This window comes from Phacochoerus africanus, chromosome 9, assembly GCF_016906955.1.
Source record: "Phacochoerus africanus isolate WHEZ1 chromosome 9, ROS_Pafr_v1, whole genome shotgun sequence".
NCBI classification, from domain to species: domain Eukaryota; kingdom Metazoa; phylum Chordata; class Mammalia; order Artiodactyla; family Suidae; genus Phacochoerus; species Phacochoerus africanus.
The window spans coordinates 33,862,357-33,876,911 of NC_062552.1; the positions used below are offsets into that span (position 1 = coordinate 33,862,357).

Consider the following 14,555-nt stretch of genomic DNA (forward strand, 5'->3'; position numbering starts at 1 on the left):
ACCCACTGAGCAAGGGCAGGGACCAAACCCGCAACCTCATGGTTCCTAGTCGGATTCGTTAACCACTGAGCCACGACGGGAACTCCCAATACTTTTATTTTTTTAAAGGAAGGGAACATTTACTGTGCTTTTTCATCCACCTTAAGTTCTCTTTCCTCCCCAGGTTGTGGTTCACCTTCCTGACTCTAAGAAGGGGCAGGGCAGTAAGGGAGGTATGGCCTGCTCACCCCCACCACTGCTGGGAACCAGGTAGAGGCTGCATCCTTTACTTTTCTTCCTTCCTTCCTTCCTTCCTTCCTTCCTTCCTTCCTTCCTTCCTTCCTTCCTTCCTTCCTTCCTTCCTTTCTCTCTCTCTCTCTCTTTCTTTCTCTCTTTTTTTCTTTGTCTTTTTAGGGCTGTACCCACAGCATATGGAGGTTCCCAGGCTAGGGGTCAAATCAGAGCTGCAGCCACCAGCCTACACCACAGCCACAGCAACACAGGATACGAGCCATGTCTGCGACCTACACCACAGCTCACGGCAACGCCAGATCCTTAACCCACTGAGCTTGGCCAGGAATCAAACCCACGTCCTCACAGATACTAGTCAGGTTCGTTATGGCTGAGCCATGATGAGAACTCCAAGGCTGCATCTTGTCCTGAAGACTAGAGCCTGGGTTCCAGCAGGGAACAGCGAAGCTGAATATCCTGGGAGAGTTCGGAAAGACAGAAAGTAAAAAATGTCCTTTAAGGCCTTCAACCCGTATTTTCTGAGCACCTGCATGTGCCAAGCATTGTTGCAGAAGCTGAGGGTAGAGCAGTAAGCAAAACAGACAAAAATGCCTGCCTTCATAGAGCTGACATTCTGGTTGGGGAGACAGACAATAAACATAATAGAGAAATCAGTATATCAAAAAGCAATACCTGAGAAAAATGAAGCAGGGGAAGGTGGAGGGGGACCAGGCATCTGTTGTGGTGTTGCAGTTGAGGGGGTATGTTGCGAGGGGTGGAAAGACCTTGATAAGGAGTTCCCATCGTGGCGCAGTGGTTAACGAATCCGACTAGGAACCATGAAGTTGCGGGTTCGGTCCCTGCCCTTGCTCAGTGGGTTAACGATCCGGCGTTGCCGTGAGCTGTGGTGTAGGTTGCAGACATGGCTCGGATCCTGCGTCGCTGTGGCTCTGGTGTAGGCCGGAGGCTACAGCTCCGATTGGACCCCTAGCCTGGGAACCTCCATATGCCGCGGGAGCGGCCCAAGAAATAACTAAAAAAAAGACAAAAAAAAAAAGACATTGGTAAGAAGATGACACAGAAGCAAAAAAATTTTTTTTTCTTTTGTCATTTTAGGGCGGTGCCTGAGGCATATGGAAGTTCCCAGGCGAGGGGTCGAACTGGAGCTACAGCCGCCAGCTTACACCACAGCCATAGCAATGCGGGATCCAAGTTGCATCTGCTGTCTACACCACAGCTCATGGTAATGCCAGATCCCCAACCCACTGAGCGAAGTCAGAGATCTAACCTGCATCCTCATGGATGCTAGTCAGGTTCGTTAACCACTGAGCCATGACCTTTGCTGTGGAACTCTGAAGCAAAGATTTTAAGGAGTCGAGAGGATGAGCCATGCAAGTATGTGGCAGAAGGGAGTTCTCGATAGGAGGAATGGCCTGTGCAAAGGCCCTGAGGTGGCAGTTTGTCTGGCATGGGGGAAGGCAGAGAGGAGGTCAAGTGCCCAGAGCAGAGGGAGGGGAGGGAGAGGGGTAGAAATGAGGTCAGGGAGGTGGGCCATGCAGGTCATCGGCTCTGGACTAGGCTATGACACCCAATAGGACATATACTAGATATATCCCTAATGCAGACCAGAGGAAAGTGGCTTTTTTTTTTCTTTCTTTTTTTAGGGCCACACTGAAGCATATGGAGGTTCCCAGGCTAGGGGTCTCATCAGAGCTGTAGCCGCTGGCCTACGCCACAGCCACAGCAACACGGGATCCGAGTTGTGTCTACGACCTACACCACAGCTCATGGCAACGCTGGATCCTTAACCCACTGAGTGAGGCCAGAGATTGAACCCTCAACCTTGTGGTTCCTAGTCGGATTCATTAACCACTGAGCCACAAGGGGAACTTCCTGCCCTCATTCTTTTTGACCTGCCCTGTAGGGGACTGGGACTGTGATGGGAGAGAGGAGTGGCTCACTCACCCTGGGGCACTGAGTCCAGAGATGGGTGGGAAACCACAGGGTGCACATCTGTGTAAACCCTGAGGGGCCAGGGCCTAGGGGAGGAGGCAGGACATGGGTGGGGGTGCTTGCTGGCACCTGGTCAAGGTGGAAGACAGAAGATGGAGGAAGGACAAGCCTATACTCTCCCACAGCCCCTTCCTATTTGCTCAGAGTGTCCTGCCCCCAATTTGGGAAAGATTTGTGGAGGGCCTACTGTGTGGCAGACACTGTGCTAACTTCTGGGGACCCAGAAGCAAAGGTCCTATCCCCTCAGGGTCTTGCCAGGACTAAGGCCTCTGGCCAGATTTAAGAGGGTCATTTGTCGCATGTCCCAAGTTCCTAGCACTGGGCCTTTTTGTTGAAAGGAAAGAAGGAAGAGAGAATTTTAGTGGAAAGAAAGAAGGAATCATGCAGTTCTTTGATGGGAGAAATGGATTTTAGTGGTTGATTCTGTAACAACTCTCCCAGAAATATGTTAAAGAGGAGCTTAGTGGAGTTGCCTTGTGGCACAGTGTGTTAAGGATCTGGCATTGTCACTGCAGCATCTCAGGTTGCTGCTGTGGCCCCGGTTCCATCCCTGGCCCTCGAACTTCCACATGCCCTGGGCATGGCCAAAAAGGAAGAAAGAAAGGAAAAAAGGAGCTTTGTGCCAGAGAAGAGCATTAATGTTGAGTCTCAGGCCGAAAATAACTTCTCCTGGTGTGGGAGGATGGGCCGAGGTAGCGCAGGCTGGGAAGTGGTCATGGAGGGAGGTCACTGGGTGAGCAGGGCAGCTGGCTGTGAGGGAACAGTTTGTTCTTTCTCCACTGGGAAACCTGTCCATTCTCTCCAAGCTGCTCCTGTTTCTCCACGAGTGGCCTTGGAGGACCCAGCAGGCCTCAAGAAAAGGCCACAGCTGTTTGGAGATAAAGAGAGCCTGACCTGGGATGGGAGGCCCCACCTGCTGGCCCAGTGCCCACCCGCTGGGCGCCACAGAAGGCGTCGCCTGGCAGTGTTCCTGGGCTCTGGCCTTGCCTTACTAACTCCCATCTGGCGCCTCCCTGCCCAGACCCGGCCAGGCCCCTGCAAGGGTGTGTCTCCTCCCCCAGCAACATGATCCCTCCTTCTGCCCCTTCCTGGCCCCCCTCCCAGGGGTAGGGGGCCTATCTCAGCCTCGAGCACATTCCCCGTGAGACCAGCCCTGTTGCTGTTTCACTCTGCCTTCCCTCCTCATTGACACTTTCCCAAGACTCCTCCCTGGGCCCCACCTGAGGCCTCTGGTGACCTTGAGGGCTTCTTGAATAGCGGGGTGGGGCCAGGGCCTGGCACAAGCCTTGCCCAATGCCCAAGAATGCCAGCTTTGAAACCAGATCTTTCACATGCCCGAAGAAGAAAGAGCCGTTTATGTTCCTGGCTGACGTCCCCTGGCCACCCACGTCAGGGCTGACACGCTTGCCGGCTTGCCTTTCAGGCCCCGGCACCCTCCCTGGCTCAGGTGGAGGGAGGTTGATTTTGCCTCCCTGCCTTCCTAATGAGCTGCTCATGGGCTCTGAATAGTCGGTATTGCAGACTGACAGCACTGGTTAGGAGCACCCAGAGCTCAGAGGGGCAGGACACACAGACACTCCATGGGCAGGTGGACTCAGGAACCAGACTGGCTGTGAGCCTGGCACGAAGGCCCGCTGACAGCCTGGGGGCAGCATCAGGAAGATAGGAAGATAAGAGGCCTCGGCAAAGGGTGGGACCACCAGTGGGAAATTCTGGCTCTCTGGAGGAGGGGACCAAGGGAGGCTAGCTTTTTTCAGTCCTCCTCCTCCAAGCTGGCAAGGAGGGCCCACCCTTCCCACTGGCACCAGTGGTGTGGCCTCTGCCCATCATGTGACTATCCAGACAGCCCAGCCAGGGCCTCCCCAAGCCTAGTAGGGGGGCAGCAGCCTGAGGGGGAAGGGGAGGCTGTGCGAGGAGGAGTGGCAAGGGCTGCACCAGCCCAGGAGCGGGTTTCAGCTGGCTGCCTGCATCTCCCTCAGCCACTGTCATCCCTCACTCACAGGCCTCTGTCACAGGCCATCAAGCTTTCGGCAGCTGCTGTGTTTGGCTGAGGCTGGGGGCCAGGTTAGGGGCAAGGGGTCCCAGGGAACATGCCAGCCTGTCCTCTCTGGGCCTTGGCTCGCTGGGGATAAAGGCTCCTCTGAGGAGTCCTCACTCTCCCCTGGAAAGGCCACGACCTCACAAACCCCTGGAGGTTACACACATACATTATCTCTCACAACCAGGACCCAAATGCTCATACTCCTACCTGGCAGCCCCCAGACGCCCTCTAATGCCCCAGGGCACCAGCAAGAGGCCCTTTGGGTGCCCCTAGTCTGCACACAAAGCCTGCTTTGCATCCTAGGGCAGAGCTTTCTTGCCCACCAGCCTGCCTGCCTACCATGTGACTGCTCAGCCTTGCAGCTCCTTCCCTCCCTCCCTCCCTCGGAAGCATGCGGCTTATCCATGCCGAAGACCCCAAGAACCTGGAAACAGAGACCCCCCACTCAGAGGGCGTGTTCACGACCATTGAATCAGGGCCTCCATTACATAAAGAAAATCCTGTACCCACTTCCTTTCATGCAAAAGCCTCTCAGCCCAGCAGACAAAGCCGATCAGGGGCCCCCTCAGCCCATGTCTTGCCATTCCCAAGCCCCTGGACACCCCAATGTGCGGGACCCCCTACTCTTATTCCTGGCCTTGCCCTTGTCCTCAAGCCCACATTGCTTCCTTCTGCTTTGAATGCCTTTTCTTACCTTGTCAACCTGGGGATTTAACTTGTCCTTCATTCTTCTGGCTGCCTCTGCTAGGAAGTCTTCCTAGATAGCACCCTCTGCTCTCTGCAGACTTCAGTGCCCCTCCTTTGGGTATTCACAGCTCCCCTGTTCAAAGCATTTCCCACATTGTACTTTAGTGGTTAACAGGCCATCTTCCTCATTAGACTATGAGCTAAAGGACAGGGGACAGTGTTTAATCCATAACCTCTACCACATGGCTGACACATAGTCGATTGAACCTGCGTCATAACAGTGACCTGAATCACAGCAGTGACAACCCCAGATCCTTAACCTACTGCGCCCCAAGGAAACTGCCTTATTTAATTATATCTCTTGGAGTATGATGATGGTAAAAGTGTTTCATGTACATACATAAACATATATAACATATATAAAAGTGTATATGTGTGCAGCCATGTATAGAATAATATTGCCATTGTACGTATTGTAGTGAGTATATATATTTCCTTATTTTTAAGATACACACTGAAATATTTGTGGATGAACTCATCTGATTTGTTTCAAAATGGTATGGGCAGGGGGAGTGAATGTGTCTGTAGCCAAAGCAGGGCTGACCCTGAGTTGATGGTTGTTGGGTCTGGTTCATGGGGGTACGTTATATTATTCTGTCTATTTTGCATGTGTCCTAAATTGTCCATAACAAAAAGTGAAAACAAAAAGCAAGGCAGATTAGTGAGATTTAAGGTTGAGGAGAGAAGCCAGGCATCTGCTAGAGGAAATGACTCGGGTGAAGCTCTAAGAGACTGAGGATATGGGCGTGTGAGGCCCAGTGTTTCATGGGCACTGGAGTGTGCAGCTCTGCTAGGCACTAAGGGTACCAGGATGACTGAGGCTCAGTCCGGACAAAAAGGCCAGTCTCCACGGAGGCCCTGGCTCAGGGCAAGTGAGACCAGAACCCAGTGAGAGAGCCCTGAAGGGCCTGTGGGCCTTGAACAAGGGGGACAGAATCAGTGGCCCTTGTTCTGGAAGCGCTGGGAGGCCACGTGGTAAAGGAGTTGTCAGGCAGAGATCACCCCGTGTGCCAGGAACCTTTGCCACAGCAGCAGCCCAAGCTGCAGTAGTGACAATGCTGGATCAGTGAGCCACCAGGGAGCTCCTCTTTTTGTGTTCTTACTGGGTGACTTTGGGCAAGTTACTTAACCTCTCTGATACTGTTTTTTTTTTTCACCCATAAAATGGGGATGGTAATAGGGCCCACCTCGTAAGGCTGTTGTGAAATTAAATGAGAAAATATTTGTAAAGCGCTAAAAAGAGAGGGTGGCAGCTATTATTATCATCAGAGTTTCAGGGAGGAACCTGCCCTCCTCTGGGGCAAGAAGGTGGAAAAAGCAGCCATTAAAATGAGGGAATTCCAGCGGGGAGGGGGGAACCGCACTGTACTCCTCCCCTCAAGCCCCTAATAGGTTTGTGATTTAAAAAAAAAATTTATATTTTTTTTGTTTTGTCTTTTTGCCTTTTTAAGGGCCACTCCCACGGCATATGGAGGTTCCCAGGCTAGGGGTCTCATCAGAGCTGTAGCCGCTGGCCTACGCCAGAGCCACAGCAACGCAGGGTCCAAGCCCTGTCTGCGACCTACACCACGGCTCATGGCAACGCCAGATCCTTAACCCACTGAGCAAGGCCAGGGATGGAACCGGCAACCTCATGGTTCCTAGTCAGATTCGTAAACCACTGAGCCACCACGGGAACTCCAAAAAAGGCTTTTTTTTTAAAGGTGTTTTCTTATAGCCATTAGCAGAGTCAGATGCAGAAAATAAGTTATGGAGAAAGGACCAAAAAAAATCCACTGGACTTTGCAGGGGAGAAAATGTGGTTGGCCAGTGAGGAGCATCCCAGACCAAGAGCCCCATTCCAGAATAGACCTGTAGGCCCTATTGCCCTCTTGGGAGGGCTTCTGGAACTGGGAGTCTATAGGAATGAAAGTCAGCCCCATGGGGGAGGGGTGGGGCCCAAGCAGGCTCCTCCCTCTTCGGGGAGCACAGGCCTTTCCCCTTCAGGGCTGTGGCTCTGGGACCACTTCCTCTTTGCTCACTGAGGAGCAGGGAGCAGGCCTGCTGAGCCCTGGGGAGGGACTCCAGGATGCCTTAGCCCATCTGTGACTGCAGGTGGGGTGGCTGAGTGTGCTGGTTGGAGACTTCCCTCCCTGCTTCAGGCACCACTGAGGGCCTCCCTGGAGCCCTGCAGGATGGAGGGGGCAAGTAAGGAGAAGCTGGCATCTGTGTCCAGTCTGGTGACTGTGTTTGAGAACAGCAGGTACGGGGTAGTGGAGGTGGGAAGGGTCACCACGCCCAACTGGCAGTCTCCCTCCGGCTCCTCTGCCCACCCCTTGGGCAGTGCAGGCCCCCCAGTCGTCAGGCTCAGGAGCAGGGCCGGGGCCACCCTGGGCCTCACAGGGAGCAGTTCTCTCTCTGGGCCCTGTCCTGGTCACATCCTCCTGTCTGGGCAGTGCCCATGTCCCTCAGTCATGGGTTCCTCAGGACATGGGAGAGTGCTGTTGGGCCACCGGGAGCTGGGCAGGTGAGTGTGTGGGTTTTGATGTATTGAGCAGGGCCCAGATGTTTTGTGTAATTACGAGTGAGCGTGGGTGGACCAAAGGCCATGTTTGGGGTGCAGAACTCCACCCATTGTCCCTCCAGCAGAAATAATAGCTAATACTTATGAAGCCCTTACTCCTTATGCGTAGGATAACCATGCCATTTATCATTCAAACTGGGACACAATTGAAACTGAAAATGGATGCTGTCAAATTTTTTTGGTGGGAAGGAAGGGACAGTAGGAGAAAGACTGAGACTGTCTTGGGCAAACCAGAATGTCTGATCAGTCTACCTCTGGAGCACTGTTCTCAATGTGTTTGCTAGTTATTTCATTTAATCATCTAAGAGCCTACTGGGGGTAGGTTCCACCTCCAGTCCCATCTTACAGATGTGAAAGAGGAGGTGCAGAGAGGTGGAGAGGCCTTAAGTGCTTTAAGTTCATTGGCAGGGAGCAGTGCAGCGGCTTCCATTTGAAGGGGAAAGGCTGGACCAGGTGTGTGGAGGTCATTGAGTGTCTGTGTGTGACATGAATCCACTCTGCAGGCTTTTCTCGAGCCCAGGACTGTGTTAGGGACTGTGACTGTCATAGGTAGAATTCTCTGGAAATGGAGACTCTGGGTGGAGATTTGCTGGAGAGGGTTTGGGGATAACACCTGAGGGGACGAGAGAGGCAGCATGGGGCACAGGGAGAAGTTGAACTGCCACAGAGGCCACAGCCTGTCCCAGAGACTTCTGGAGCTGGGGTGCACCTCGGGCTGTTCCAGTTGAGGCAAAGGGCTAGGTCCTTGTACCCCCACATGACTTGTTGTTGGTCGTAGACTTGACTTTAGATGAGGGTGCTCTCTTCCAGGGAGGGCTCTTCCCAGCAAGGGACCCAGTCAGTCACCCTTCAGCCATCGTTCCACCAGCAGCCAGGGGGAGAGCACCTCAGTCCTGAGAGGGTAGGGGTGGCACCGCACGGCGTCAAATGGGAACCGCATTGGATGCAGGAACCCAAAGAATGGTCTTTGCCCAAAGGATTTCTATCTCTGATGCCAAGCTCATGAATGACCGTGATGGCAGGTCATGGACAATAGATAGCCTGGGAGGGGCCTAGATGCTCTACTGAGGACACTCAGAGCAGACAAAGCCTCCTGTGGGCTTCATGGTGGAGGTGGCATAGATGTGGACCTAGAAGAGCAGTTCAGCTTCCCGAGCAGGTGACCTGCCTTTCTTTTTTTTTTTTTCTTTTTTTGTCTTTCTGCCTTTTCTAGGGCCATTCCTGCGGCACATGGAGGTTCCCAGGCTAGGGGTCTAATCGGAGTTACAGCCGCCGGCCTACACCAGAGCCACAGCAACGCGGGATCCAAGCCGCGTCTGCAACCTACACCACAGCTCATGGCAATGCTGGATCTTTAACTCACTGAGCAAGGCCAGGGATTGAACCTGCAACTCATGGTTCCTAGTCAGATTCGTTAACCACTGCGCCACAACGGGAACTCCTGACCTGCCTTTCTTAGGGGCCCTTGCCAGGCAGGTTTCTGTTCAGCACCAAAGACAGCTCTAGGTGCCACCTTCCCTGATCACCCCCCCCCAGGTGTGGGAGATGGTACCATGCCCCCAACATGCTAGCCATGCCCAGTGGGGAGACCCTAAGCCCATGTGCTCTGCCTAGACAACACCACCAGCAGGAGGAAGCAGCCCTCAGAGCAGAATGGGGCCAGAGGAAGCCTTGTCAGGAGGGTGAGAGTCACCCCTCACCGTGTGAGATGCCCTCATGCCAGCTGCCTTGGCCTAGGCTTTCTTGTGAGGTCTTAGCTGATCACCATAGGTCTTGTGAGCACCTTAGCTGATCTGAAACTGAGGGGTGAAGAGGAAACAGAAGCTGGCCTGGGGCACTTGGAGAAAAATGCAGAAGCGGAAACCAAATGTAGAACAGAAAGCTTGAGAATCAGCTAAATCCATGACCAAAGATCCGTGGGCTGAGAAAACTGGCATTGGGGCATCAGAGGGGGTGGAAAGGCCAATGGGGAGCCATGGCAGACTGGGTCCCAATCCTCTCTCTGCCATCAACCTGTGTGTTGTTGTGGGGCAGGTCACATTGACTCTCTGTACCTGTTTCTCCTTGGCTCACATGGGGAAGGGAAGTTTAGGGTACAGGCTTGAGAGCCAGTCTGCAGGATCTGAACCTCACCTCTGCCACCCCCTTATCCTCTCTGTACCTAACTGCAAAATGGGGTAATGAAAAACTTCCTCACACAGCTTTGAAGGTTTTGTACTTTTCTGGTCCTCCACTTCCTAGCCAGCTTTCAGAAAGGTGCCCAGTCTTTGTGCTGTCATCCCAAACTTTTCCACACCAAAGGGAAAGAGGTACATACAGCCCAAGATGTTGGATAAATTCCGTGACAGTGGCCTCTGTTATCTAAAGAATTTAACTGGGCTGCAGGAGTTCCCTTTGTGGCTCAGCCATAATGAACCCGACTTGTATCCATGAGGATGTGGGTTCAATTCCTGGCCCCGCTCAGTGAGTTAAAGGTCCTGCATTGCCGCAAGCTGTGATGTAGGTCACAGATGCAGTTCTGATTCAACCCGTGGCCTGAGAACCTCCATATGCTACGGGTATGGCCTAGAAAAAAAATTTTTTTAACTGGGCTGCAGACCAGTAGGTGGTGTAACAAAACTACACTGTGAAAGCCCACCCCTGGGGGAATAGGAAGCTCATCCGGGCTGGCTTTTCCCACCACTAGAGATATGGAGGGCATAGCTCCCACTGAAAAGCTCCAGCTTTATCAGCTCTGCCCTCCCTTTACAGTGTTCCATAGCTCCCTCTTCCCGCGATGCATCGGTTACTAAGGTTCTAGGGGCTTTCCTGCTACAGAGACTAAGAACAGAAGTGAGGTCCACAGATGCAGGGATCTGGGAGGGGGACTTAAAATCTGCTATGTGCAGAAGTTCCTGGTGTGGCTTAGCGGTAACAAATCTGACTAGTATTCATGAGGATGCAAGTTCAATCCTTGGCCTCCCTCAGTGGGTTAAGGATTTGGCATTGCTGTGGCTGTGGTGTAGGACAGCAGCCATAGCTCTGATTGGACCCCTTGCCTGGAAATTTACATATGCTGCGAATGCGGCCCTAAAAAAGCAAAAACAAAAACAAAAACAAAACAAAAAAACAAAAAACCCCTCCTATGTGCTGAAGAAAGGGTTCCTGGCTGCATTTTGAACAGGGAAGTGTGCAGTTCCCCAGAGAACAAAACACAGCCTCCGCTGACTCATTTTGAAGACTTGAGTTCCCCCCAAAAAAGGTATTGGGGAAGGAAGCAGCAGTCTCAGTAGACTCTGCCTGCATACCAGGCACTTGGGATTTGCATGATTTGCCCCCAAATCCCCCCTCCTGGGGAGGTGCTAGTCTCCTCCCTGCTGTACAGACCGGAAACTCTCAGGTCTGCTCTCTTCTCCTCAGGACCTCAGGAGCAGCACCCAGAGTACACAGGCAGGAGGCCCAGCATCACCGCCCTGGGTGCAGGCCTCCCTCTCCTGCAGAACTGTGGGAGAGGCCCACCGTGGGGGAGGCCCTGGAGTCTGAGCCCAGGACAGTCAGCAGGAGGTACCTGAACTCCCTGAAGAACAAGCTGTCCAGTGGGGCCTGGAGAAAATCTTGCCAGCCTGGGACCTGCCCCGGCCCAGGGACTCAGGTGCCGGAGGGCTGGGGTAGAAGCGGGGAGTTGGGAGGTGCCTCCATTGACCTTCTCCCCACACATCCTCTCCCCGCCAGAGCCAGCACTCCCCCAGGTGGTGCTCTTATGTGACCAGAGATCACCTGAAAACTAGGTTCACCCCCCACCTTTTGATTAAGCGTCTACTATGCACCCCACTGCTGGCATTTCCCATACCCCTCACTGTAGGAGGAGCCTTTTAGGCAAAGAAATTGAAACTCCCGTGTTCCCTCCCGTTGTGGCTCAGCAGGTTAAGAACCTGACTAGTAACCATTACTGTGCAGATTCAGTCCCTGACCTCGCTCAGTGGGTTAAGGGTCTGGCGTTGCCGAAAGCTGTGGTGTAGGTCGCAGACATGCTTGGATCTGGTGTTGCAGTGGCTGTGGTGTAGTCCGGCAGCTTTAGCTCTGATTCAGCCCCTAGCCCAGGAATTCCCATTTGCTGCAGCTGTGGCCCTAAAAAGACAAAAACAAAAACAAAAACAAAAACAAACAAAAAAACAAAAAAAAAACAAAACAAAAAAAGAAGGAAGGGAGAGAGGAAAGAAAGAAAAGGAAATAGTAACTCTGACAGTTTAGGAAACTTGTCCAAGGCCACACAGCTTGCAACCTGATGTGACCAGTGGTGGCCCAACTTTACCCACTGAAGAAGGCAACAGCTCCAACCTGAAACAGAGGTTGCGGCCAACTCCTGCCCTTAGACAGACCCTGGGCAGGTTGCCTCCCTTCTCTGGGTTTTAGTTTTCCTGTCTGTGAACTTTAAGGTTATGCGTTCTGGAGCCAGAATACCAGGGTTCGTGTCCCAGCTCCTCTGCTTTCTGTGTGACTTTGGGCAAGTTTGCTTTAACCCCTTTGTGCTTGTCTCCTCATTTATAAAATGGGGATGGTGATCATAACAGTACCTACTGTGTATGCTGGTTATCAATTGCTACATAATAAACTACCCTGCAATGGGAGTTCCCATTGTAGCTCAGTGGGTTAAGAACCCACAACTATCCATGAGGACGCAGGTTTGATCCCTGTCCTCACTCAGTGGGTTAAGGATCCGGTGTTGCTGTGGCGGTGACGGAGGCCAGCAGCTACAGCTCCAATTCAACCCCTAGCCTGGGAACATCCATATGCCACTAGTGCGACCCTGAAAAGAAAGGAAAAAAATGACCTCACAATGTAGTGGCCAAAAAGTTTATTATTTCTGACAGTTTGGGGGTCGACTGGAATGCTATTGGGTGGTTTTTCTGTGGGTCTCGCTTGAAGTTTGTCTTAGTTGGCTCTGGCTGCCATAACAAAGCACCACAGACTAGGAGACTTAAACAGAGACTGGAAGTCCAAGATTGAGTGGCGGGGGTGGTTTCTGGCGAGGCTCCCTTCCTGGCTTGTAGAAGGCCACCTGCTCACCGTGTCTTCACATAACCTTTTCTCTGTACACCTGCTCGCCTGGGATCCTTTCCTCTTCTTATAAGGACACCAGCCCTCATGGATTAGACCCTATCTAAATTTAACCCTAACTTTAAAGGCCCTATCTCCAAATATAGTCGCATTGGAGGTTAGGGCTTCAACGTATTAATTTGGGACCACGATTCAGTCCATAACTGGGGTCTCTCAGGTGGCTACAGTCAGATGTTGGCTGGGGTGGAAAAGCCCAAGATAGTTCCTCTCTCAGGGCTGGTGACTGGGCAGGTGGGATGCAGGCATGGCTGGGCCCTGGCTCGCTCTCTCTACACAGTCCCAGGGCCTTTCCTCTCCGTGTGGCCTCTCCTTCAGGGAAGCCAGACCTCCAGATGTGGTAGTTCATGGCTCCCAAGAGCATCAGTAGAAGCTTCCAGTCCTTTTTTTTTTTCTTTTTTGGTTTTTAGTGCCACACTTGAAGCATATGGAAGTTCCCAGGCTAGGGACTGAATTGGAGCCTCAGCTGCCGGCCCTCACCACAGACACAGCCATGCCAAAACGGAACCAAGTCTGTGACCTACACCACGGCTCATGGCAACGCTGGATCCTTAACCCACTGAGCGAGGCCAGGGATCGAACCCACATCTTCATGGATACTAGTTTGAGTTTGTTACCTCTGAGCCACAATAGGAACTGCATCCAGCCCTCTTAAGTCTTAGGCCCAGAACTGGCACAGCCTCACTCTGCCCCATTGTCTCAGTCAAACCCATTCCAGCACCAGCCCAGGTGCATGGCAGGAGGGCGTGAAGCCCAGGACATACGTTTCACAGGGCATCTTTGGAGACTGCTCCCATCAAAGGAGACCAAAGTGACCCTCTCCTTCTTTCTCCCCGCAACTCCCCTGCAGGAGCCTGAGGAGAAGAGAATTGTCCAGGAACTGCTGGAGACCGAGCAGGCCTATGTGGCCCGCCTCCACCTGCTAGACCAGGCCAGTGGCCAGGACACCCCTCCTGAGCCCCAGCACCTGGGTGTCCTCACCCCGCCCCCGCTCCCCCTTCTGACCCAGCTGCAGGGAGAGAGTTAGGAGCTCAGAATTTGTCTCTAGGAAGCTTTAGTCCTTTAACCTCATTGGCTAGAGTTTGGGACTTGGCTTATTAGCATCACTCCTGAGTCTACTCCCGGTGCCTGGGCTGGAGTCACGTAGGAGGGTACATGGCAGGCATTCTTCCCAGGCCCCACACAGCATCCTCCTCTATCATCCCAGCAGCCAACATCCTCACCATTGTTAGTCCTTCACACTTTTTTTTTTTTTTTTTTTTTTTTGCTTTTCAGGGCTGTTCCTGTGCCATATGGAGGTTTCCAGGCTGGGAGTTGAATCATAACTGTAGCTGCGGGCCTACACCACAGCCACAGCAACGCCAGATCTGAGCTGTGTCTGCGACCTACACCACAGCGCATGGCAACGTGGATCCTTAACTCACTGAGCGAGGCCAGGAGTGAATCTGAGTCCTCCTGTATCCTAGTCAGATTCATTTCCGCTGAGCCACGACAGGAACTCAATAGCCCTTCACATGTTATTAAGGAAGCTTAAGGCGAGGGGGTTAAGTCACTGAGCATCAGCAGTGGGTTCTTGAGTCTGGTGAAGTCCAAGACCTTGACAGATACAAAATGGGCCCATTTCTGACGTTCCTCAGTAGCCAGCCTTTGGACAAGTCCCTATGTCTCCAGGCCTTGGTTTGTCCATCTGTAAAGTGGCCAGAATACAATCTTCCCTGCCTGTCTCTTCCTAGAGTTGTTTTGAGGGTGATGGGAGATTAAGGAGGTGGAGGCATTCAGCAAGCTGGGGAGGGGTCCCAAAGCCCCCGGGACTGTGCTTGTCTCCCCCTGGGCTGGTATTGGGGGTGGGGGAGCTCCCTCCCTGCTGCAAGCCCAGTGACCCAGCGG

General features: G+C 52.8%; 1 protein-coding gene across 8 annotated transcripts in view; it reads left to right on the top strand.

The window, feature by feature from the left end:
- The first annotated feature begins 6,999 nt into the window (after positions 1 to 6,999).
- The window catches only part of FGD2 (FYVE, RhoGEF and PH domain containing 2), a 39,296-nt gene continuing 31,740 nt past the window's right edge, over positions 7,000 to 14,555 (top strand). For 3 of the 8 annotated variants that reach the window (XM_047794782.1, XM_047794785.1, XM_047794788.1), the window contains exons 1-3: positions 7,007 to 7,253; positions 10,974 to 11,205; positions 13,519 to 13,599. In XM_047794782.1, coding sequence (XP_047650738.1) covers positions 7,186 to 7,253; positions 10,974 to 11,205; positions 13,519 to 13,599 — 381 coding nt within the window. In that variant the 5' untranslated portion in view covers positions 7,007 to 7,185. Of the gene's footprint in view, positions 7,254 to 7,349; positions 7,518 to 10,973; positions 11,206 to 13,518; positions 13,600 to 14,555 lie in introns of those variants that run through there. The other 5 variants (XM_047794789.1, XM_047794787.1, XM_047794783.1 and 2 more) reach the window with 5 other exon arrangements.